This window comes from Zosterops lateralis (assembly GCF_965231275.1).
Source record: "Zosterops lateralis genome assembly, chromosome: 24".
Lineage (NCBI taxonomy): Eukaryota > Metazoa > Chordata > Aves > Passeriformes > Zosteropidae > Zosterops > Zosterops lateralis.
Window position 1 is genome coordinate 5,095,109 of NC_139784.1, and position 27,511 is coordinate 5,122,619.

The 27,511-nt window shown below is 37.8% G+C and overlaps 1 protein-coding gene across 1 annotated transcript; it reads left to right on the forward strand.

The window, feature by feature from the left end:
- FBXO47 (F-box protein 47) lies at positions 1 to 27,300 on the forward strand (the record flags this gene model as incomplete). Its single annotated transcript, XM_083877820.1, has 10 exons — positions 1 to 193; positions 2,663 to 2,824; positions 11,986 to 12,062; positions 15,424 to 15,501; positions 17,274 to 17,382; positions 21,688 to 21,864; positions 23,160 to 23,306; positions 23,677 to 23,819; positions 24,323 to 24,482; positions 27,185 to 27,300. The coding sequence occupies 10 exons, from the start codon at positions 1 to 3 to the stop codon at positions 27,298 to 27,300; spliced, it is 1,362 nt and encodes a 453-aa protein (XP_083733946.1).
- Positions 27,301 to 27,511: the final 211 nt, after the last annotated feature.

Genomic DNA, 27,511 nt, shown 5'->3' on the forward strand with positions numbered 1-27,511 from the left:
ATGACCTCCAGCCCGGGCAGGAGGCAAAGGCGGAGCCGCCGCCGCCCCGGCCGCGCCCCGGGCAGGGATTTCCCGGGCAGGGACTCCCCGGGCAGGGATTCCCCGGGCAGGGATTCCCCGGCCGTGTCTGCCCTGGGGCATTTCCAAACCCTGCCCTTGGAGATCTTCCAGATGGTGCTGAATTATCTCTCAGGTGAGGCCCTGTTACTCTACTCCTTTAGAGGGGCAACACGGAGCGAACCTTCACAGAGGACAGCAGCAGCAGCTTGGTGAAACATGGAAAGCTCTTTATTATCTGACTCCAAAGGCTTATATACATTTTGTACAGATTGGCCCAAAGAGGTTACAACCTCCTGACTCCATTGGTCACTATGACCATCAGTCAAATTCTCTCTCAGAGAACAAGAATGCAAAACATACCGATAAATTCTAAGAATACAATATTGTTTACATGAAGCAGCGTGAGAAGCTGCTGCAAAGACTCAAACACTTGAAAGCAAGAAATGCAGGGACGACAAGGCCTTGATCACAATCTGAAATTTGCCGTAGTTTTTGTTGGGTTTTGTTTTCATTTACAAAGCGTTATTATTGAAAATGTTGTTGCTTTTAAGCAGTTAAAGTAATTTTATGTGATTTTAACTCTGATATTTCAGCTTTTAAAGTATGAAAAAACAACTGGCCAAAATTTCAATGACAGCCACAATCTATTTGAAGTTGGTTTTTGCTTAAATGTGAAAATTATTCCTTAGATCCCGTCAGTTGATGCTGTTTTACACCACAACGACACAGACTCCGAGATTCAGGAGGCTGAAAATGCCTCCTCGATTTTTGGGATGTGTCTCCCTTTTTATACTATTTCACACAGACCAATCTCATCGGTGAAACTAAAGCAAAACCTCTTCAACCACATTTCAAGAAGAAATCCCTCCTAAGAAAAGGAATGAATAACAAAGTGTCACTAGACAGGCATGAAAAAAGCACACTCACCCATCAGGTTGTGAGAATGAGAAAGAAAAAGGTTTATTTTTGAGATCAGGGATTGGGAGATGAAGTTGACACCTCTCTGACCCCACTGGTCAAACCAGAATTCCATCAATTTGTCCTTCCCCCTGGAAAGGAATGCTCAATTTACAAACATCCCTCTTTATGTTCTTCACACAATGTGTGAGAAACTCAAGTCCAAGAATGAAAATATCAGAAGGCTGGAAAAACAGGATGACAACAAAGTTACAGTTACAAAACCATTTCTCCTGTTTACAGAAAATTCCTGTGGGAAAAAGCATTTCAGCAAACCAAAACACCCCATTCTAATTCCCCCTGTTCACTGGCAAAGCAAATCAACTGTCACTAGATGGACATGAGAAAACCACACTCACCCATCAGGTTGTGAGATGAGAAAGAAAGAGGTTTATTTTTGGGATCTTGATTTATACAATCTATGAAATTTGATCAGGAATTGGGGGGTGAGGTTAACACTTCTCTGGTCAAACCAGAATTCCATCAATTTGTCCTTCCCTCTGGAAGGAATGCTCAATTTACAAACATAGTAATGTTTATTTATGTGAGAAAACTCCAGTACAAAATGTAAAACATCAGAAGGCTGAAAAACCAGGACAACAAAGTTACAGTTCCAAAAACATTTTTCCCATTTACAGAAAATTCCTCTGGGAAAAAGCATTTCAGCAAACCAAAACACCCCATTCTAATTCCCCCTGTTCACTGGCAAAGCAAATCAACTGTCACTAGATGGACATGAGAAAACCACACTCACCCATCAGGTTGTGAGATGAGAAAGAAAGAGGTTTATTTTTGGGATCTTGACTTATTCCATAGTCTATGGAATTTGATCAGGGACTGGGGGACAAGGTTAACACCTCTCTGGTCAAACCAGAATTCCATCAATTTGTCCTTTCCCTTGGAAGGAATGCTCAATTTACAAACATAGTAATGTTTATTTATGTGAGAAAAGTCCAGTCCAAAATGTAAAACATCAGAAGGCTGAAAAAAATCAGGGTGACAACAAAGTTACAGTTCCAAAAACATTTCTCCTGTTTACAGAAAATTCCTCTGGGAAAAAGCATTTCAGCAAACCAAAACACCCCATTCTAATTCCCCCTGTTCACTGGCAAAGCAAATCAACTGTCACTAGATGGACATGAGAAAAACCACACTCACCCATCAAGTTGTGAAATGAGGAAGAAACAGGTTTATTTTTGGGATCTTGATTTATACAATCTATGAAATTTGATCAGGAATTGGGGGGTGAGGTTAACATCTCTCTAGTCAAACCAGAATTCCATCCATTTGTCCTTCCCCCTGGAAAGGAATGCTCAATTTACAAACATCACTCTTTGTTTATGTGAGAAAACTCCAGTCCAAAATGTAAAACATCAGAAGGCTGAAAAAATCAGGGTGACAACAAAGTTACAAAACCATTTCTCCTGTTTACAGAAAATTCCTCTGGGAAAAAGAACTTCAGAAAACCAAAACACTTCATTGTAATTACCCCCATTCACTGGCAAAGCAAATCAACAACAATCAATTTCTATTTTATTTACAAAAATCTTATTTCTCAGCCTTATTTCTGAAACCACAACAATTCATTGACGGGTGATCAGAATTTTTAGGGGATTTAGGAGTGTCCTGGGCTTTCCTTTTGCAGTGAAGGACATCAGCCTGCTGAGCCTGGTGTCCAAAACCATCAGCGGCCGCCTCATCAGTTACATCTGCACCTCGTCAGGGAGCCGCCGCCTGCTGCTGCAGGATTTCCACCTGCCCGCCAGGAGAGAGGGAACCTCCATCCTGGAGCACTACAAAGCTCTAGGTGAGAGCAAAACTCAGCCCAGATCTTCCTCCTGGGGTGGGAATTTATAGGGGAAAGAAATAGGGAGGAAATAAGAACATGCGGTGCTGAGGGATTGGATGGGATCTTAATGGAGTGAGTTATGGGGGAAAAAACAAACTATAACCTGTGTGTCCCACTTCCTCTGGGCATCCCAAAAGTTATGAGTTAGGGAAAAAAACCCCCAAAAATCCCCAAAAACTCTGTGTGTCCTGCCTCCTCTGGGTGTCCCAAAACCTCTGAGTTAGGGAATAAAACCAAAAAACCCCGTCCCAAAATCTCTGAGTTATGGAAAAAAAAACCCACCAAAACTGTGTGGCCTGCCTCCTCCAGGTGTCCCAAAACCTCTGAAATATGGAAAAAAAACCCTAATACCAAAAAAACCCCCACCCCAACAAAACCCCCACCTCAAATAAAACCCACCCCTGCATGTCCTGCCTCCTTTGGGTGTCCCAAAAATCTCTGAATTATGGAAAAAAGAACCCCACCAAACCCTGTGTGTCCTTCCTCCTCCAGGGTGTCCCAAAATCTCTGAATTATGGGAAAAAAACCCCAAAAATTTGCGTGTTCCACCTCCTTCAGGGTATCCCAAAATCTCTGATTTATGGGAGAAAACCCTGCATATCCCATCTCTTCCAGACATCCCAAAATCTCTGACTTACGGAAAAAAGAAACCCAAAAAACCTCCATGTCCCTCTTCCTCCAGGTGTCCCAAAATCTCAGAATTATGGAAAAAAGACCAAACCAAAACAAAACCTTGCATGTCCCACCTCCTCCGGATGTCCCAAAATTTCTGAATTAGGGAAAAAAAAACCACCAAAAAAACCAACACTGCATGTCCCTCCTCCTCTGAGCATCCCAAAATCTCTGAGTTATGGAAAAAAAACCAAAAAAAACCCAACCTCAAATCTCAAGTCTCAAAATCTCTGAGATATGAAAAAAAACACCCACCAAAACTGTGTGTCCTGCCTCCTCCAGATGTCCCAAAACCTCTGAATTATGGATAAAAACCCCACAACCCAAACCAAAAAAAACACCCCCCAAATAAAATCCACCCCTGCATGTCTCGCCTCTTCTGGGTGTCCCAAAATCTCTGAATTATGGGAAAAAATACCCAAAAAACAAAAATCTGGACGTCTCTCCTCCTCCTGGTGTCCCAAAATCTCTGAGTTATGGAAAAAAACCCCCAAACCCAGCATGTCCCGACTCCCTTGGGCATCCCCAAACCTCTGACTTATGGGAAAAAACCTCCAAAAACAAACAAACAAACAAAACCAAACCAACCCAAAACCAAAAAAACCAACCAACCAACCAACCAACCAACATCAACAAAACCCCCCAAAAAATCCCCCAAAATAATCCAAACATAAAACCAAACCATCCCTGCATGTCTCTCCTCCTCCAGGCATCCCCAAATCTCTGAATTATGGTAAAAATAAATCCCCAAAACCCAGAAACCCTGCGTGTCCCACCTCCTCTGGGAGTCCCAAAATCTCTGAATTATGGAAAAAAAATCCCAAAACCCAACAAAGAACCTGTCTAGTTTCCTCCAGGTATCCCAAAACCTCTCAATTATGGAAAAAAATTTAAAAAAAACCACCAACCAACCAACCAAAAAACCCGAAAAAACCAGCCCTGCATGTCCCTCCTCCTCCAGGGTATCCCAAAACCTCTGAATTATGGAAAAAAACCTCAAAAACCAAAAACTCTGGGCATCCCTCCTCCTCCAGGAGTCCCAAAATCCCTAAATTATGGAAAAAAAATTCCAAACCTCTGCCTTATGGGAAAAAAACCCAAAAACAACAACAAAAAAAAACCCCACCCCAAACCAAGCAAACCAAAAATCTCTCCCTGCGTGTTTCGCCTCCTCCAAGTGTCCAAAAATCTCTGAGTTATGGGAAAAAAACCCCAAAACCTGTGTGTCCCACCTCCCTCAGGCATCTCCAAAACCTCTGAATTATGGGAAAAAAACCCCAAAACAAACAAACAAAAAAAACAAACCCCACCCAAAACCCGTGTATCCCTCCTCCTCTGGGTGTCCCAAACCCTCTGAATTATGGAAAAAAAAACCAAAAAACAAAACAGTAAACAAACCCCAAAAATCCTGGATGTCCCTCCTCCTCCTCCTGGTGTCCCCAAATCCCTGAATTATGGTAAAAAATCTCCAAACCCAGCATGTCCCACCTCCTTTGGGGCATCCCCAAACCTCTGGCTTATGGAAAAAAACATCCAAAACAACAACCCCCCCCCCCAAAAAAAAAAAAAACACCCCAAACCAACCAAACAATAACAAAAAAAATCAACAAACCCCACCCCCCCAAACCAACAAAAAAAACCCCAAAAAACCCCCCAAAAACCCCCAATAATAATAATTAAACAAACAAACAAACAAACTAACTTTAAGCCCGGCCTCTGATTTGCTTCTTCCCAGGAAAAAATGAAATTAAATCATCCTTGGCGCCGTGTTTTCTGTTCCCTGTGTGAAATATACACGGAATATTTATATGTACACGGAATTTCTCTGTCAAATACGCGGAAAAAAATGTGGATTTGACAGAGAAATGAATGTCAGGGTTAGATGGAGGATTGTAAATGTGGGTTGAACTGCAGATATTGAGTGAAGACATTAAATAAAGGTATTGAAGACATTAAATAAAGGTATTGAAGACATTAAATAAAGGTATTAAAGACATTAAATAAAGGTATTAAAGACATTAAATAAAGGCATTAAAGGTACTAAATAGAGGCACTGACAATGTTAAATAGAGCCATTAAATACATTAAGTAAAGGCATTAAAGATCATTAAATAAAGGCATTAAATACATTAAATAAAAGCACTAAAGATGTTAAATAAAGGTGTTAAAATACATTAAATAAAGGCATTAAATACATTAAATACAAGCACTCAAGTCAATAAATAAAGGTATTAAAATACATTAAATAAAGGAATTCTAAATAAAAGCACTAAAGACATTAAATGAACAGGTTAAAATACATTAAATAAAAGCATTGAAGGCATTAAATAAACCTGTTAAAATGCATTAAATAAAGGCATTAAATACATTAAGTAAAAGCATCTAAGGCATTAAATGAATGTGTTAGAATACATTAAATAAAGTCACTAAAGTAATTACATTAAATGCATTAAATACATTAAATAAAAGCACTAAAGACGTTAAATAAAGGTGTTAAAAGACATTCAATAAAAGCATTGAAGACATTACATGAATGTATATAAATGTGTTAAAATACATTAAATAAAGTCATTGAAGGCATTAAATAAAGGTGTTAAAATACATTAAATAAAGGCATTAAATACATTAAATAAAAGCACTAAAGACAATAAATAAAGGTGTTAAAATACATGAAATAAAGGCATTAAATACATTAAATAAAGGTGTTAAAATACATTAAATAAAGGCATTAAATGCATTAAGTAAAAAAACTGAAGACAATAAAAAAGGTGCTAAAATATATTAAATAAAGGAATTATTACAAAAAGCACTAAAGGCATTAAATAAACATGTTAAAATACAATAAATAAAAGCACTGAAGATATAAAATAAACGTGTTAAAATACATTAAATAAAGGCATTAAATGCATTAAATAAAAGCAGTGAAGACATTAAATGTGTTAAAATACATTAAATAAAGTCATTAAGGTAATTAAATACATTAAATGCATTAAATGCATTAAATAAAAGCACTAAAGACGTTAAATAAAGGTGTTAAAAGACATTCAATAAAAGCATTGAAGACATTACATGAATGTATATAAATGTGTTAAAATACATTAAATAAAGTCATTGAAGGCATTAAATAAAGGTGTTAAAATACATTAAATAAAGGCATTAAATACATTAAATAAAAGCACTAAAGACAATAAATAAAGGTGTTAAAATACATGAAATAAAGGCATTAAATACATTAAGTAAAAAAACTGAAGACAGTAAAAAAGGTGCTAAAATACATTAAATAAAGGAATTATTACAAAAAGCACTAAAGGCATTAAATAAACATGTTAAAATACATCAAATAAAAGCACTGAAGATATAAAATAAACGTGTTAAAATACATTAAATAAAGGCATTAAATGCATTAAATAAAAGCAGTGAAGGCATTAAATAAAGGTGTTAAAATACTTAAATAAAGCCGTTAAATACATTAAGTAAAAACACTGAAGACATTAAAAAAGATCATTAAATACATTAAATAGTCATTAAATACATTAAATAAAAGCACTAAAGACATTAAATAAACATGTTAAAATACATTAAGTAAAAACACTGAAGGCATGAAATAAATGTGTTAAAATACATTTAAAAAGACATTAAATACATTAAGTAAAAGCATTGAAGATATTAAATGGACGTTTTAAAATACATTAAATAAAGTCATTAAAGTAATTAAATACATTAAATATATTAAATGCATTAAATGCATTAAATACCTTAAATAAAGGCACTAAATACATTAAATAAAGACATTAAACACATTAAATAAAGACATTAAAGACATTAAATCACACAAGGCCAAGGAAACCTGTACAAATAATTTAGAATAAAAACCAATTGTAAGCAAACCATGGAGGTTTTGAAGTATCTTAAAATACCTTTTAAAATTTATCTGTTTCCTCTTCAAAACAAAGGCTGAAACCTTGGAATTCTTTACAAGAAATCAGAATTGGTTTGGCCTTTGGAGTAATTTCACCTAAAATGGCACCTTGTTATTTAAATTAAAATTAAAGTATTTTAAGAATTTAAAATAATTAAATTATTAAGTAATTTAGTAATTATCAAGTTTATATATAATATAATATAATATAATATAATATAATATAATATAATATAGTATAGTATAATATAATATAATATAATATAATATAATATAATATAATATTAATTATATTAATTATATTAATTATATTATATTATATGATAAATAGAATATCTATGATATAACATATATAATATATGATTATCACATATACTATATCACATATGAAATACTATATATTATATATATACACATATATATACATATATATACAATATATATACAATATAATATATTGTATATATATGCAATATAATATATTGTGTATATATATATACACAATATAATATATTTATATATTATATATATACAATATAATATATTTTTATATAATATAGTATATATATACTATATATATATACAATATAATATATTTTTATATATACAATATAGTATATATTTATATAATATAGTATAAAATAATATAAAATATCAAATACAATATTATATATTATAATATTACACGAGTATACATTATACTAGTACATTATTATATCCTATTATTATTATTAAATTAATTATTAATTAAATTAATGATTATCACACCTGCAGGTAGGAGCTGGAGGAGTAAAACACAAACCACATATTTAAAATGCAATGGAATGGAATGAAATGAAATAAAATAAAGTAGAATAAAATAAAATGAAATGAAATGAAATGAAATAAAATAAAATAAAATAAAATAAAATAAAATAAAATCAGATCTTTGGCTGTGTCACAGTGAGAGGCTCAGGGGAGACTATTGATTGCAAAAATCGATATTTTACATTTCAGCAGGAACAAACTGCAGTCCAAGAGCACCTTTTGCTCAACTTTTTATTTTTATTTTTATTTTTATTTTTATTTTTATTTTTATTTTTATTTGTGTTTTTATTTTTATTTTTATTTTTATTTTTATTTGTGTTTTTATTTTTATTTTATTTTTATTTTTATTTTTATTTTTATTTTTATTTTTATTTGTGTTTTTATTTTTATTTTTATTTTTATTTTTATTTTTATTTTTAGTTTAGTTTAGTTTTTATTTTTATTTTTATTTTTATTTTTGTCAGGAATGCTGACACACTCTGAGTCACTCCGGAAAATCCACAAAAAATCCACAAAGCACCTTCTGAACTTGGAGAAAAAAAGAAAAAAAGAAAAAAAAAAGGATTTTTTTAGTTCTGACCTTGGGAACAAAAAGGATTTTTAGGATTTTTTTCTGGAGAAAAATTTCTTCTTTTTTTGTGTTGTTTTCTTTCCCCTGGGAAACTCCAGCTTTTTTTGGATTCCTTGATTAATCAACAAACAATGTATAGAACTAGAACTATAACCATTAATATTAATATTAAAATAAATATTAAAATAAAAATAAATAGAAATATAAGTAGACATAGAAAGATAGAAATAGAAATAGAATAGGAAAATATAAATATAAATACAAATATGGATATATAAATATAAATGTAAATATATAAAAATAATAAATAAATGTAAAAATAGAAATAGAAAAATATAATTATATAAAAATAAATATATAAAATTAAAAATAAAAATAGAAATAGAAAAATATAAATGTAAGTAAATAAAAATAAAAATAAAAGTAAAATAGAAATAAAATAAAAATAAAAATAGAAAATTATAAATATAAATACAATTATGGATATATAAATATTAAAAAATTAAAATATAATAAAAATAGTAATAGAAATCGAACTAGAAAAATATAAATATAAAAACAATTATGGATATATAAATATAAATATCTAAAAATAAAATATCAATAGAAATTAGTATAAATAGAAAAATGTAAATATAAGTATATAAAAATAAAAACAAATATAGAAATAGAAAATTGTAAGTATATATAAAATAAAAATAAATATATAAAATTTAAAATAAATATTTAAACCAAAAAATAAATATAAAAATAGAAGAATATTAATATAAGTAAATAAAAATAAAATAGAAAAATATAAATATAAGCACAATTATGGATATATAAATATAAATATATAAAAATAAATATAGAAATAGAAGATTTTAAGTATATATAAAATAAAAATAAATAGATGAAATCTAAAATAAATATATAAAACAAAAAATAGAAATAGAAAAATATAACTATAAGTAAATAAAAATAAATACAGAGATTTAAACAGAAATATAACTAGAAAAATATAAATATAAATACAAATATTGATGTATAAATATAAATATAACTAGAAAATATAAATATAAAAATATAAAAATAAATATAAAAATAAATATAAAAATAAATTCCCCTCTCTGCTGTGTTTGCCATGAAGGAATTCCAGAATATTTGATTTTTAAGCATCTGGCTCTCCTGGAAAAAAAAAAAATCCTGGGATGATGTAAGATTTGCAACAAATTCCCATTTCTGTCCAATACTTCGCACAGCTGGAATTCCCAAAGCGAGGCAGGAATTTAAATCCATCTCCAAGTGGGAGTTTAAACAACACAAAAATCAATTTCCAGCATTTCAGGGGCTGGGAACTCCCTGAGAATATTCCTGGGGAAATATTTTACCCTGATAATTTTAATTCCAAATATAAAACCACTGCAAATTCCACCTTGGAGCAGCGGATTTTTATCAGTGATTGGATTTTTTTTTTTGGGTGTATTTTTTTTGGGGGGGGGGAGGTTTTTGTGCGGTTTTAGAGGGTTTTTTGTGGTTTTATTTTTTGGTTTTTTGGGTTTTTTGGGATTTTTGGGGGGGAGTTTTTTTGGGGGTTTTTTATTATTTTTGAGGGGTTTTTGTGAGGGAGTTTTTTGTTGGGTTTTATTGGGTTTGGGTTTTTTTTTTTTTTTTTCGGGGGGGGTTTGGTATTTTTTTTGTTGGTTCTTTTTTTTTTTTCTTGGGTTTTGTTGGGGTTTTTTTGGGTTTTTTTGTTTTTTTCGTTTTTGCTTTTTTAGGGTTTTTTTGGTTTTGGTTTGGTTTGGGTTCTTTGGTTTGTTTTGGTTTTTTGGTTTTTCTGGTTTGTTTTGGTTTTTTTGGGTTTTATTTGTTTGTAGGGAATTTTTTTTTGTTTGGTTTTTTGGTTTTGGGGGTTTGGGGGTGTTTTTTGGTTTTGTTTGTAGGGGTTTTTTTGCTTTTTGTTTTTGGGGGTCTCTTTGTTTTTTAGTTTGTTTTTTTTTTTTTTTTTTTTTTGTTTGGTTTTTGTTTCTTGGTTTATTTTTTTTTGTTTTGTTTTTGGTTTTTTTGGGGGTTTTGTTGTTTTGGTTTTTGTTGGTTGGTTGATTGGTTGGTTTTATTTTGTTTTGGCCTTTTTCGGGGTTTTTTTGGGGTTTTTTTTGGGGGGGGGGGTTTTTTTTTTTTGGTTTGTTTGTCTTTGGGGAATTTTGTTTGGTTGGTTTTTGGGTTTGCTTTGTTTTGGGGGGTTTTTTTTGGGTTTTTTTGTTGTTGTTGAGGGGTTTTTTATGGGGTTTTTTTTGTTTGTTGGTTGGGTATTTTTATTTTGGGCTTTTTCAGGGTTTTTTGGAGGGTTTTTTTGTTTTGTTTTGTTTTGTGGTGGTTTTTTTGTTGGCTTGTTTGTTTGTTTGTTTTGGGGGGTTTTGTTTGGTTGGTTTTTGGGTTTGCTTTGGGGTTTTTTTGGTTTTTTTGTTGTTGTTGGGGTTTTTTTTGTATGGGTTTTTTTTGGTTGGTTGGTTGGTTGGGTTTTTTATTTTGGGCTTTTTCGGGGGGGTTGTTTGAGTTTTGTTTTGTTTTGTTTTGTGTGGGTTTTTTTGTTGTTGTTTGTTTGTTTGTTTTGGGGGTTTTGTTTGGTTGGTTTTCGGGTTTGCTTTGGGTTTTTTTTTGTTTTTTTGTTGTTGTTGGGGTTTTTTTTGTATGGGTTTTTTTTGGTTAGTTGGTTGGTTGGGTTTTTTTATTTTGACCTTTTGGGGGGCTTTTTTGGGGTTTGTTTTGGTTTGGTTTTTTTTGTGATTTTTTTTGTTGTTGTTGTTGGTTTGTTTGTTTTTGGGGGGATTTTGTTTGGTTGGTTTTTGGGTTTGCTTTGGTTTTTTTTTGTTTCTTTTTTTTGTTGTTGTTGTTGTTGAGGGGTTTTTTTGTATGGTTTTTTTGGTTGGTTGGTTGGTTGGTTGGGTATTTTTATTTTGGGCTTTTTCAGGGTTTTTTGGAGTTGGTTTTTTTTTGTGGTGTTTTTTTTTTTTTTTGTTGGCTTGTTGGTTTGTTTGTTTTGGGGGGGTTTTGTTTGGTTGGTTTTTGGGTTTGCTTTGTTTTGTTTGTTTGGGATTTTTGTGTTTTGTTCTTTTGCTGTACCCCGAGGCCCCAGCCCTGTGTGACCCCAGCCCTGTGTGTGTGTCCCAGGGCTGCTGCTGAAGCGCTGCACGCTCCTGCTGCCCACCCGCGACCGCCTCAAGTGTGTGCACGGCCTCATCTCGGGGGTGAGTCTGGGACCGCCATGGGGCTGCGGCCTGCTCTGCTATACACCTGTTATACGGCTTTTATATGCATTTTATACACCTTTATACACCTGTTATACACCTGTTATACAGCTCTTATATACCTTTTATATGCATTTTATACACCTTTATACACCTTTTATACAGCTCTTATACACCTTCTATAGACCTTTTATACACCTGTTATACACCTGTTATACACCTTTTATATGCATTTTATACACCTTCTATACACCTTTTATATGCATTTTATACAGCTTTTATACACCTTTTATACACCTGTTATACACCTTCTATACACCTTTTATACACCTGTTATACACCTTTTATACACCTGTTATACACCTGTTATACACCTTCTATACACCTTTTATACACCTTTTATACACCTTTTATACACCTTTTATACACCTGTTATACACCTTCTATACACCTTTTATACACCTGTTATACACCTTTTATACACCTGTTATACACCTGTTATACACCTGTTATACACCTGTTATACACCTTTTATACACCTGTTATACACCTTTATACACCTGTTATACACCTTTTATACACCTTTTATACACCTGTTATACGCCTTTTATACACCTTTTATACACCTGTTATACACCTTTTATACACCTGTTATACGCCTTTTATACACCTGTTATACACCTTTTATACACCTGTTATACACCTTTTATACACCTTTTATACACCTGTTATACGCCTTTTATATGCCTTTTATACACCTGTTATACGCCTTTATACACCTTTTATATGCCTTTTATATGCCTTTTATACACCTGTTATACACCTGTTATACACCTTTTATACACCTTTTATACACCTGTTATACACCTTTTATACACCTTTATACACCTGTTATACACCTTTATACACCTGTTATACACCTTTATACACCTGTTATACACCTGTTATACACCTGTTATACACCTGTTATACACCTTTATACACCTGTTATACACCTTTTATACACCTGTTATACACCTGTTATACACCTTTTATACACCTGTTATACACCTGTTATACACCTGTTATACACCTTTTATACACCTGTTATACACCTGTTATACACCTGTTATACACCTTTTATACACCTTTTATACACCTTTTATACACCTTTTATACGCCTTTTATATGCCTTTTATACACCTGTTATACACCTTTTATACACCTTTATACACCTGTTATACACCTTTTATACACCTGTTATACACCTTTTATACACCTTTTATACACCTTTATACACCTTTTATACACCTTTATACACCTTTTATCTACCTTTAATACTCTTATTATATTCCTGTTATATACCTTTCATATACATTTCATATTCCTTTTATATACCATTTATATATCTTTTATATTCCTTTTATATATCTATATATATCTTTTATATATCTTTTATATATCTTTAATATACCTATAATATACCTATAATATACTTCTAATATACCTTTTATATACCTTTAATAGACTTTTAATAGACCTTTTATATTCCTTTTATATATCTATATATATCTTTTATATTCCTTTTATATACTTTTTCTATATCTTTAATATGCCTTTTATATTCCTGTTATACACCTTTAATAGACCTTTAATAGACCTTTTATCTACCTTTGATAGTCCTGTTATATTCCTGTTATATACCTTTCATATATATTTTATATTCCTTTTATATTCCTTTTATATACCATTTATATATCTTTTATATTCCTTTTATATATCTATATATATATATTTTATATTCCTTTTATATAACTATATATATCTTTTATATTCCTTTTATATACCTTTAATATACCTCTAACATTCCTTTTTTTATATCTTTTATATACCTTTCTATACCTTTTATATACCTATAATATACTTCTAATATACCTTTTATATACCTTTAATAGACTTTTAAAAGGCCTTTTATATTCCTTTTATATGCCTTTTATATACCTCTAATATTCCTTTTATATATTTTTCTATACCTCTAATATACCTTTTATATTCCTTTTATACACCTTTCATAGACATTTAATAGACCTTTAATAGACCTTTTAGCTACCTTTGATAGTCCTGTTATATTCCTGTTATATACCTTTCATATATATTTTATATTCCTTTTATATTCCTTTTATATATCTATATATATCTTTTATATACCTTTAATATACCTCTAATATTCCTTTTTTAATACCTTTTATATACCTTTTATTTACCTTTAATATACCTCTAATATTCCTTTTTTTATCTCTTTTATATACCTTTCTATACCTTTTATATACCTATAATATACTTCTAATATACCTTTTATATACCTTTTATATTCCTTTTATACACCTTTAATATACTTTAATATACTTTTATACATAAAGTAAATATATATATAAATATATATACTTTTATATATTTATATATAACCTTTTATATACTTTTTCTATACCTTTAATATACTTTTTATATATCTTTTATTGACATTTTATTTACCTTTAATACACCTTTTACATACCTCTAATATTCCTTTTATATATTTTTCTATACCTTTAATATACCTTTTATTTACCTTTTATATTCCTTTTATACACCTTTAATAGACCTTTTATATACTTTTTCTATACCTTTAATAGACCTTTTATATTCCTTTTATATACCTTTAATATACTTTTAATAGATTTTAATACACCTTTTATATTCCTCTTACATACCTTTAATATATCTTTTATATTCCTGTTATATACCTTTAATATACCTTTTAAATCCCTGTTATATACTTTTAATATACCTTTTATATTCCTTTTATATAAGTTTTATATGCCTTTAATATACCTTTTACACACCTCTTATCTACATTTTATATTCTTTTTATTTACTTTTTATACACCTTTTATTTACCTTTTATATACCTTTGAATACCTCTAATATTCCTTTTATATGTCTTTTATTTACCTTTAATACACCTTTTACATACCTTTTATATTCCTTTTCTTTATCTTTTACATACCTTTATTAGATTTTAATAGACCTTTAATATACCTTTTGTATTCCTTTTATCTACCTCTAATATTCCTTTTAGATTTCTTTTATTTACCTTTAATACACTTTTCACATACCTTTTATATTCCTTTTCTTTACCTTTTATATACCTTTAATAGATTTTAATAGACCTTTTATCTACCTTTTATCTATCTCTAATATTCCTTTTATATTCCTTTTATATATCTTTAATGAACCTTTTATCTACCCTAAATCAGCTGCCCGTAACTCACAGAGAATTCCCCAATTAAATCAATTAACTCTGGGTTAATTAAGGATAAACCATTTCTTTTCCCACTCTCAGGTTTCCTGTTTCAAGCTGAGCGGCTGTTCCAGCCCCCTGCACTGCCTGGGCCTGCAGTGCTACGGGGTTTTCTTACAGGCAAGTAAAATAAAATAAAAAGAAAAATTAAGGTGAGAAAAAGAAATTAGAAAGAAAAATTAAGGCGAAGAAAAAATTAAGAAAGAAAAATTAAGGCAAGAAAAATAAAATTAAAAGAAAAACTAAGGTGAGAAAAAGAAATTAGAAAGAAAAATTAAGGCGAGGAAAAAAATAAGGAAGAAAAATTAAGGCAAGAAAGAAAAATTAAGGCAAGGAAAAGAAATAAGAAAGAAAAATTAAGGCCAAAAAAAAAGAAATATGAAAGAAAAATATTAAAGAAAAAATAAGGCAAGAAAGAAAAATAAGAAAGAAAAATTAAGGCCAAAAAAAAAAGAAATAAGAAAGAAAAATTAAGGTGAGAAAAAAGAAATAAGAAAGAAAAGTTAAGGCAAAGAAAAGAAATAAGAAAGAAAAATAAGAAAGAAAAATTAAGGTAAGAAAAAGAAATTAGAAAAAAAAATTAAGGCAAGAAAAATTAAGGCAAGAAAAAAAGTAAGAAAGAAAAGTTAAGGCAAGAAATAAAAATTAAGACAAGAAAAATAATAAGAAAGAAAAATTAAGGCGAGGAAAAACAAAAGAGAAAAAATAAGAAAAAAAAGAAAAAATAAAGGTGAGGAGAAAAAAAAGAGAAAAAATTAAGGCAAAGAAAAAGAAATAAAAAAGAAAAATTAAGGCAATAAAAAGAATTAAGAAAGAAAAATTAAGGCAAGAAAAAAAAAAGAAAGAAAAATTAAGGGGAGAAAAAGAAATAAGAAAGAAAAATTAAGACAAGGAAAAGAAATAAGAAAGAAAAATTAAGGCGAGGAAAAAAATAAGGAAGAAAAATTAAGGCAAGAAAGAAAAATTAAGGCAAGAAAATGAATAAGAAAGAAAAAATAAGGCAAAGAAAAGAAATAAAGAAAAATTAAGGTGAGAAAAAGAAATAAGAAAGAAAATTGAGGCGAGAAAAAAAAAAAAAAAAAGAAAGAATCAGGCTGATAAATTCCTGCTTTTTAACGCTTCAAATTGTGAAAAATGAGATCCACTCTCTTAGAGAAATTTAGAAGTTTAATAAAAAAATAAAAATAGAAAATTGGGAGGCAGAAAAGCAAAAATTCCAGTTGGGAACCAGAAATCAAACTCTTCTCTTTTCAATTATTGTGTTTTAATGATTCCTGTTTTACATCTTCAACAGATTTTAATTTAGATTTTAATTTTTAAACATTATTTTCAAGCTTTTATTTATTTTCAGTCTCCCCAATCATCTCATCTGGTGGATTTATTTGTGGGTGGCTCCACTCTGTCTCTAATGTGGGTCTTATCAATCTTTTTCTTGATTTTTTTTTTTTTTTTGTTATTTTAATTTTTATTAAAAACCAGAAAATTAGCAGTTTTTATAGAGAGTTAGAAGGTGATGACACTTCTGCCTTGGTCAGTTTAGATGTTACAAAGAAAAAAAAACAACTTTTTTTTTACTATTAAACTTCTGGTACAATAAAAAAAAATATATTTTATCACCTTTTAAACTCTATTAATAAAACATAACACTGCACAATTCTATATATATTATTCACCTTAATATTTGCCAAAAAACCAACTTTATAATGTGAATTTTTAACAAAATCATGTCAGAAAAATTTATTTTCTGGCCGATTTCAGACCTGAGGCAAAGCCTTTCACTCAGGTACCACCTTTCCCTCTCTCTCCCAAAGGATAAATTGTTTTTATCAGGATTTGGGATCAGAATTTCTTCTCAATTTGCTCATTTTAATTTCATTTTCACTGCCCTGCAGATCCTGACCGCGGGCTGGGACGAGCTCGAGTGTCACCGGGTCTTCAATTTCCTCTGGGAGCTCGGCAACCTGGCCAGGAAAGTGCAGACCGTGCTCAGCAGCAAACCAGGTAACCCAGGAATCCCAAAAAATCCCAAAACTGCCAGCCAGGAATCCCAAAAAGCCCTGAAATTGCCAGCCAGAAAATGCCAGGTGACCCAGAAATCCCCCAAAAAACCAAAACTGCCAACCAGAAATCCCCAAAAACCCCAAAATTGTCAGCCAGGAAATGCCAGGTAACCCAGAAATCCCAAAAAACCCCAAAATTGCCAGCCAGGAATCCCTAAAAAAACCAACCCCCAAGTTACCAGCCAGGAAATGCCAGGTAACTCAGAACAGCCAGAAATCCCCAAAAAACCCCTAAACTTGCCAGGCAAGAATCCCCAAAAACCCCAAAATTGCCAGCCAGGAGTGCCAAAAAACCCAAAATTGCCAACCAGAAAACCCAAAAAACCCCTAAATTTGCCAGCCAGAATATGCCAGGTAACTCAGAGCAGCCAGAAATCCCAAAAAAAACCCCAAATTGCCAGCCAGGAAATGTCAGGTAACCCAGAAATCCCCAAAACCCCCAAATTACCAGCCAGAAATCCCAAAAACCCCTAAAATTACCATCCAGAATATGCCAGGTAACCCAGAGCAGCCAGAAATCCCCCCAAAACCCCAAAATTGCCAGCCAGGAGTGCCAAAAAACCCCAAAATTGCCAGCCAGAAATCTCCAAAACCCCAAAATTGCCAGGCAGGAATCCCCAAAAACCCCTAAAATTGCCAACCCCAAAATGCCAGGTAACCCAGAGAAGCCAGAAATCCCCCCAAAACCCCAAAATTGTCAGCCAAGAAATGCCGGGTAACCCAGAGCAGCCAGAAATCCCAAAAAAAACCCAAAATTGCCAGCTGGAATCCCCAGAAGAACCCAAAATTGTCAACCAGAAATCCCACAAAAAACAAAATTGCCAGGCAGGAATCCCAAAAAATCTCCAAAATTGCCAGCCAGGAAATGCCAGGTAACTCAGAGCAGGCAGAAATCCCAAAAAACCCCACAAAATTGCCAGCCAGGACTCTCAAAAAACCCTAAATTTCCAGTCAGGAAATGCCAGGTAACCCAGAGCAGGCAGGAATCCCAAAAAAAACCCCCAAATTTCCAGCCAGAAATCCCAAAAAAACTCTAAAATTGCCAGCCAGAATATGCCAGGTAACCCAGAGCAGCCAGAAATCCCAAAAAAAACCAAAATTGCCAACCAGAAATCCCAAAACCCCCTAAAATTGCCAGCCAGAATATGCCAGGTAACCCAGAGCAGCCAGAAATCCCCAAAAGCCACCAAAATTGCCAACCAGAAATTCCAAAAAACCCAAAATTGCCAGGCAGGAATCCCAAAAAACCAAAATTTTCAGCCAGGAAATGTCAGGTAACTCAGAGCAGCCAGAAATCAAAAAAAACCCCTAAAACTGGCAACCAGGAGTGCAAAAAAAAAACTCCCAAATTGCCATTCAGAATATGCCAGGTAACCCAGAGCAGCCAGAAATCCCAAAAATACCCCAAAATTGCCAGCCAGGAATGTCAGGTAACCCAGAAATCCCAAAAAAAACCCCAAAACTACCAGCCAGAAATCCCAAAAAAAACCCGAAATTGCCAGCCAGGAAATGTCAGGTAACCCAGAAATCCCTAAAAAACCAAAACTGCCAACCAGAAATCCCAAAAAACCCTAAAATTGTCATCCAGAATATGCCAGGTAACCCAGAGCAGCCAGAAATCCAAAAAACCCCCAAACCTGCCAGTTAGAAATCCCAAAAAAACAACCAGCAATCCTAAAAACTCCAAAATTGCCAGCCAGAATGTCAGGTAACCCAGAAATCCCCAAAACAACCAAAATTCCCAACCAGAAATCCCAAAAAACCCTAAAATTGCCATCCAGAATATGCCAGGTAACCCAGAGCAGCCAGAAATCCCCAAAAACCACCAAAATTTGTCAGCCAGGAAATGTCAGGTAACCCAGAGCAGCCAGAAATGCCAAAAACCCCCAAAATTGCCAGGCAGGAATCCCCAAAAACCCCAAAATTACCAGGCAGGAGTCTCAAAAAAAACCCAAAATTGCCGGCCAGAAATCCCAAAAAAACCCCAAAATTGCCAGGCAGGAAATGGCTCCTGCTGGCTGCAAAGGAGATTGAGGGTGGTTTGGTTCTTTTGGGGGTTCTTTTGGGGAAATCCTACAGCAATTCTGGCCCTTCCCCTCGTCCCCAAGAGCTCAGAGAGGTGCTTTTGTCTCTGAAGTCAAGAGATTTGTCTTTAGGGGATTTTAAATCATCCCATTATCAACCCAAAGCATCGCTGGTGTCTCATCTTGGGGAGTAACTTTGGGTTTTTCCTGCTCCAGACCGGTGGAATCAATGGGGAGGGAAAAGCCAGTTTAGAAATAAAGTGAAGCAGGAAAAAAAGTGAGGTGGAACATTTCTGATGGGACAAATGTCCCTCGGGGAATTCTCCCGTTTCCCAAAACAGGGAAAGTCCTGAAAGTTCTGAACAGGGAATTTCTGTGGAGCACTCCACCCACAGCCACATTCCCCTTCCTCCCACTGCCCAAACCCCAAAAACCAAACCCCAGAGCTCGAGTCCCTCGTGGAGGCTCCCAGAGGAGATTCCACACCCTGAACTGGGGCAAGCACCAAAAAATTCGGGAAACAAGAGATAGAAACTGAATTAAAACATCCCTCTTTTCCCTTCCCATTGAAACTCCCAGAGGAGATTCCACACCCCGAACTAGGGGCAAAACATCCAAAAATTCAGGAAGCAAGAGACGAAATCCGAATTAAAATTCCCAAAATCCCCCATTTTCCCTTCCCATTGAAGAAGCTCCCAGAGGAGATTCTTGAATCAGGGCAAAGTTGAACTGGGGCAAAGCATCCAAAAATTCAGGAAACAAGAGACAAAAATCGAATTAATAAATCCTTATTTTCCCTTCCCATTGAAGAAGCTCCCAGAGGACATTCCACATCTTGAACTGGGGCAATCCATCCAAAAATATTCAAAAAGCAAGAGACGAAATCTGAATTAAAATTCCAAAAATCCCCTTTTCCCTTCCCATTGAAGAAGCTCCCAGAGTTGAACTGGGGCAAAGCATCCAAAAATTCAGGAAACAAGAGACAAAAACCGAATTTAAAAAATCCTTATTTTCCCTTCCCATTGAAGAGGCTCCCAGAGGAGATTCCACATCTTGAACTGGGGCAAAAAATTCAGGAAGAAAGAGATGAAATCCGAATTAAAAATATCAAAATCCCCAATTTCCCTTCCCGTTGAAGCTCCCAGAGGAGATTCCACACCCTCAGCTGGGGCAAAGCACCCAAAAATTCAGGAAACAAGAGATGAAATCTGAATTAAAATTCCAAAAATCCTTATTTTCCCTTCCCATTGAAGCTCCCACTGGACATTCCACAGCCTGAACTGGGGCAAACCATCCAAAATATTCAGGAAACAACAGACGAAACCCAAATTAAAATCCCCCAAATCTCCCTTTTCCTTTCCTATTGAAGAAGCTCCCAGAGGAGATTTCACACCCTGAACTAGGGGCAAAACATCCAAAATTTCAGGAAAAAAAAAGCTGAAATCTGAATTAAAATTCCCCAAATCCCTTTTTTCCCTTCCCATTGAAGCTCCCAGAGCAGATTCCACACCCTAAACTAGGTAAAGCACCAAAAATTCAGGAAACAAGAGATGAAATCTGAATTAAAATTCAAAAAATCCCTTTTTTCCCTTCCCATTGAAGCTCCCACTGGACATTCCATAGCCTCAACTGGGGCAAAACATCCAAAATTTTCAGGAAGCAGGAAACAAAACCGAATTAAAATTCCAAAAATCCTTATTTTCCCTTCTCATTGAAGCTCCCAGAGGAGATTCCACATCTTGAACTGGGGCAAAAAATTCAGGAAGAAAGAGATGAAATCCGAATTAAAATTCCAAAAATCCCCAATTTCACTTCCCGTTGAAGAAGCTCCCAGAGGAGATTCCACACCCTGAACTAGGGGCAAACCATCCAAAAATTCAGGAAAAAAAAAAAAGCTGAAATCTGAATTAAAATTCCCCAAATCCCCTTTTTGCCTTCCCCTTGAAGAAGCTCCCAGAGTTGAACTGGGGCAAAGCATCCAAAAATTCAGGAAACAAGAGACAAAAACCGAATTAAAATTCCAAAAATCCCCCTTTTCCCTTCCCATTGAAGCTCCTAGAGGAGATTCCACAGCCTCAACTAGAGCAAACCATTCAAAAAAGCCAGGAAACAAGAGCCAAACCCCAAACTAAAGCCCCCAAACCCCTTTTCCCCTCCCCATGAAGAAGGAGCCCTTTGCAGGGCTCTCCTCTCGGTCACCCCCATCCCCGTTTTTCCCCCAGGCAGCGCCCGGCGCCTGGAGCTGCGGATCCGCCTGTTCTGCCGGGGGGTTCTCCTGTCCCCGGGCAGCCCCCGCAGCGGCTCCGCCTTCTGGCTCACCCGCATCCTCAAGCCCTGGCCCATGGTCAACCAGGCCCGCCTGCTCTACATCATCTTCGGGCCCGTCTCCGCCCGGGATGGTGAGAAAAACACACAAAAATGGGATTGTGTTGGGGTCGTGGAGCTGCGGGGTGGGAGGGAGAGAAATTAAACCTTCCACTGGCCCTGGGTGGGCTGGGGACACTGGGACACACCTGGGAAATACATCCCAGACCCTCAGCACACTCACACTGTGAGGAGAGGAGGTGAGGGAGAAAGAGAGAGAGAAGGAAATGGGAAATGGGAAATGGGAAATGGGAAATGGGAAATGGGAAATGGGAAATGGGAAATGGGAAGGGAAGGGAAGGGAAGGGAAGGGAAGGGAAGGGAAGGGAAGGGAAGGGAAGGGAAGGGAAGGGAAGGGAAGGAAAGGAAAGGAAAGGAAAGGAAAGGAAAGGAAAGGAAAGGAAAGGAAAGGAAAGGAAAGGAAAGGAAAGGAAAGGAAAGGAAAGGAAAGGAAAGGAAAGGAAAGGAAAGGAAAGGGGAAAAAGGAAAGAGGAAAAAGGAAAAAGGAAAAAGGAAAAAGGAAAAAGGAAAAAGGAAAGGAGAAAGGAAAAGGAAAAGAGGGAATTCCTTCCCAGAGCCAATCTAAACCTGCCCTGTGTCCACCTGAAGCCATTGGAGCCATTCCTTTGCCTGGGAAAAAAAAAAATTGTTCTGCTCCCCCAGACCTCACTAACATACAGAAAACACACAAATTATACATAAACATGACTCTGTTTTACTCCACAACAACACAGACTCTGAGATTCAGGAGGTTTAAAATGTCTCCTTTATTTTTGGGATGTGTTTCCCTTTTATCCCATTTCACACAGACCAGTTTGATTGGTGACACAAAGACAAACCTCTTCACTCCCATTGGTCAGAGCAGAGGGACAGCAAGGAGAAGTCCCTCCCAGGGAAAGGAATGAATAACAAAGTTACAGCCACACAAACATTTCTCCTGTTTACAGAAAATTCCCTGGGAAAAGAATTTCAGAAAACCAAAACACCTCAGGGACAAAAACAGGGCTACACACACACACACATGTATAAGTTACAATTCAATTAAAAACTTAATGACTCCTCTGTTCCTCTATTCTCCCCTGCTTGGGGTAGACTTAAATCCATCTCAAACAAACACCCATTTCCCTGAAGGAAAACACATTTTCTCCCTTAATTATTAAACCTGGGTTTCTTTAAGTTTGACTCAGTGTCCCTGCTGAAAGGACAGATGGAAAATAATCACAAAACATCAATGTTGTCACCTGAACTCCTCTGCTGTGGGGCTCAGTTTAGCAACTTCCCTGTTAAAAACCTGTCACTCACCAGGAATTGTGGTTGATGTGTCACTCAGGACACGTGGTGTGGCAGAAAATGATCGAAGGGCCCACAGACGAGACCAGCCTGAAGGGTCTGGCTGAGGCCATCAAGCTGCTCTACGGCACAGAGGCCAGGGAGTGGACAGCAGATGATGTGATCAGCCTTGTGGACGAGCTCTCAGGTGTGTCTTTGCCTTTTTCACTAATCCCCAGGATTGTGGATCCTCCAAATCCCAGATTGTGTGCTGCCAAATTCCTCCCAGCAGCTGGAAAAGCCATCACAGTGGGAAACCCAGTGTCCCTCACACACCCCGGCTGTCTTTCCCTGTAGAGAAATTTTTTAAAACACAAACCTTGCCTTGAATTATTCAGGAAACTTTGGAGTTTGCTCAGGCAAAATCCTTCTGGAACAGTTTTTCCCAGCTGAGCTGGGAGTTTTGGCTGAGGTTGTGTCACAGGGTTGGTGTGCAGAGCCCTGATTGTCCCTGGCAGGGGTTATTGTGCATTTTCACTGCTCAGAGGTGACTGAAATCCTCTCCCCTCGCCCCAAAGTGGTGCCCCAGGAGTGGCTGATGGAGAACAACGCCCGGCTCCTCCTCCTCAGCGGGAACAGCATCTGCTTCACCTTCCTGGCCAGCAAAGCTGTGAATGGCAGGGCTGTGGAGCTGGCCAGGCTCATGGTCTTCATGGCTCTGGTGAGTACAGCCCAGCACAGCCCCTCTGGCTCTGCTTACACCACAATGACACAAACCTGAGCCTCAGGAGGCTGAAAATGACTCCTTGATGTTTTGGGCTGTGTCTCCCTTTTATACCATTTCACACAGACCAGTTTGATTGGTGAAAACAGAATCAAAACCTCTTCACTCCCATTGGTCAGAGCAGAGGGACAGCAAGAAATCCCTCCTAGGAAAAGGAATTAATAACAAAGTTACAGCCACAAAAATATTTCTCTTTTTTATGGAAAATTCCCTGGGAAAAGAATTTCAGAATAAACCAAAACACCTCAGGGACAGAACCAGGGCTCTCTGCCCCAAATTTGTTGCCTCAGGCTGGAAAAGTTTCTTTTCCTGCTCTCATGCCCTTGTGTCCTTGTCACAGCCCCTGATTTTTCCTTGGCACAACTGCTCCAGAACAAAGAATCAATTCTAAGATTTAATCTTCTTTAATTGTGGTTTTAATCCTTCCTTTGCCCCTCCAGGTGTGTGAGAAGGACCTGTACTGCATGGACTGGGCAGTGAAGATGATGCAGAAGGTCTGCAAGGTTTTCAGCACTCCCTGGGAGAGGAGCAACTTCCTGCAGTGCCTGGAGAACACCTTTGCCCACTTGCTGATGGACACGCTGCAGGCAGTGCTGGCTGGTAAGGCTGGGCCAGCTCTGGGGCAGCTCTGGGGCAGCTCTGGGGCAGCTCTGGGGCAGCTCTGGGGCAGCTCTGGGCCAGCTCTGGGGCAGCTCTGGGGCAGTTCTGGGGCAGTTCTGGGGCAGCTCTGGGCCAGCTCTGGGGCAGTTCTGGGGCAGTTCTGGGGCAGCTCTGGGGCAGCTCTGGGGCAGCTCTGGGGCAGTTCTGGGGCAGTTCTGGGGCAGCTCTGGGCCAGCTCTGGGGCAGTTCTGGGGCAGCTCTGGGCCAGCTCTGGGGCAGCTCTGGGGCAGCTCTGGGGCAGCTCTGGGGCAGTTCTGGGCCAGCTCTGGGGCAGCTCTGGGGCAGCTCTGGGGCAGCTCTGGGGCAGCTCTGGGGCAGTTCTGGGGCAGCTCTGGGGCAGATCTGGGGCAGATCTGGGGCAGTTCTGGGGCAGTTCTGGGGCAGCTCTGGGGCAGCTCTGGGCCAGCTCTGGGGCAGCTCTGGGGCAGTTCTGGGGCAGCTCTGGGGCAGCTCTGGGGCAGCTCTGGGGCAGTTCTGGGCCAGCTCTGGGGCAGCTCTGGGGCAGCTCTGGGGCAGTTCTGGGGCAGCTCTGGGGCAGTTCTGGGCCAGCTCTGGGGCAGCTCTGGGGCAGTTCTGGGGCAGCTCTGGGGCAGCTCTGGGCCAGCTCTGGGGCAGCTCTGGGGCAGTTCTGGGGCAGCTCTGGGGCAGCTCTGGGCCAGCTCTGGGGCAGCTCTGGGGCAGTTCTGGGACAGCTCTGGGGCAGTTCTGGGGCAGTTCTGGGGCAGCTCTGGGGCAGCTCTGGGGCAGTTCTGGGGCAGCTCTGGGGCAGCTCTGGGACAGCTCTGGGGCAGATCTGGGGCAGCTCTGGGGCAGCTCTGGGGCAGATCTGGGGCAGCTCTGGGGCAGCTCTGGGGCAGTTCTGGGCCAGCTCTGGGGCAGCTCTGGGGCAGTTCTGGGGCAGCTCTGGGGCAGATCTGGGGCAGCTCTGGGGCAGCTCTGGGGCAGATCTGGGGCAGCTCTGGGGCAGCTCTGGGGCAGTTCTGGGGCAGCTCTGGGGCAGCTCTGGGGCAGTTCTGGGGCAGTTCTGGGGCAGCTCTGGGGCAGCTCTGGGGCAGCTCTGGGGCAGTTCTGGCACCCAGAGCAGCCTGGCCTTCCCTCCCTCCCCAGGCAGGGCGGCCCTGCAGAGCCCTGAGGGCTCAGAGAACATAAACCCACACATTTCCAGAATTGCAGAATGGTTTGGGTGGGAAGGGACCTTAAATCCCATCCAGTGCCACCTCCCACCATCTCAGGTGGCTCCAAACCCCTCCAACCTGGCCTGGGACATTTCCATGGATCCTGGAGCAGCCACAGCTGCTCTGGGCAACAAAAATAACCAACCAAACATCATAATTGGCAAAAAAAAAAAAAAAAAAAAAAAAAAAAAAAAAAAAAAAAAAAAAAAAAAAAAATTAAATTACTTCTCTCGCTAAGGGATTCCTGGCGGAACCAACAGCGGTTTAAAACCAGAAAAGGTTTTCTGGTCCCCACCAGAAAGCTGGGCCTAAAGTCCCTTTGGGCTGAGCCTAAAGCTGCACCAGCTGCAGCTGCTGCCTGTGTTCAGCTCTGCTGGAGCCTCAGGGCTGATGGTGGAGTGAGGAACACCCATCCCATCCCATCCCATTCCATCCCAGCCCATCCCATCCCATCCCATCCCAGCCCATCCCATCCATCCCATCCCATCCCATCCCATCCCAACCCATCCCAGCCCATTCCAGCCCATCCCATCCCAGCTCATCCCAGCCCAGCCCATCCCATCCCATCCCATCCCATCCCATCCCATCCCAGCCCATTCCAGCCCATCCCATCCCATCCCATCCCATCCCATCCCATCCCATCCCATCCCATCCCAGCCCATTCCAGCCCATCCCATCCCATCCCATCCCATCCCATCCCATCCCAGCCCATCCCATCCCATCCCATCCCATCCCAGCCCATCCCATCCCATCCCATCCCATCCCAGCCCATCCCATCCCATCCCATCCCATCCCATCCCAGCTCATCCCAGCCCAGCCCATCCCATCCCATCCCATCCCATCCCATCCCATCCCAGCCCATTCCAGCCCATCCCATCCCATCCCATCCCATCCCATCCCATCCCATCCCATCCCATCCCATCCCAGCCCATTCCAGCCCATCCCATCCCATCCCATCCCATCCCATCCCATCCCATCCCAGCCCATCCCATCCCATCCCATCCCATCCCAGCCCATCCCATCCCATCCCATCCCATCCCAGCCCATCCCATCCCATCCCATCCCATCCCATCCCAGCTCATCCCAGCCCAGCCCATCCCATCCCATCCCATCCCATCCCAGCCCATCCCATCCCATCCCATCCCATCCCAGCCCATCCCATCCCATCCCATCCCATCCCATCCCATCCCAGCCCAGCCCATCCCATCCCATCCCATCCCATCCCATCCCATCCCAGCCCATCCCATCCCATCCCATCCCATCCCATCCCATCCCAGCCCAGCCCATCCCAGCCCAGCTCATCCCAGCCCAGCTCCTTGTCCTGGCACACAGCTGTTCCTGCAGGATAAACCCAGCACCAGCACATGCTCCCTGTGCTGAGGGATGTTCCCCCCCTGAGCTGAGCTGAGCTGTGTGAATTATTTTTTGGCTTCATTGCTCCTTTCCCGTGGTTTCTGTGCCCTCCAGGGGAGAGGGATGAGGAGGACAGCAGCTTCCTGAACCTGTTCCACCTGGTGAATGCACAGGCCAACTTCCACAAGGAAATCCTCTACATGGCCATGGGCAGCAGCAGCAGCACCTGAGCCCCAGAGCCCTCCTGTGCTCCTCCAGGATTTGTTTCCTTTTCTTTGAACATTCACAGAGAAATCTCTGATTTTGTCTGAAATTCCCATCCCAGTGAGAGCTGGAGTGGCAGAAGCTGAGCCCACAGAGCTCTCCTCTGTTCCCGATTGATTTATTTATTTTCCTTTGAACATTTACAGAGAAATCTTTGATTTTGTCTGAAATTCCTGT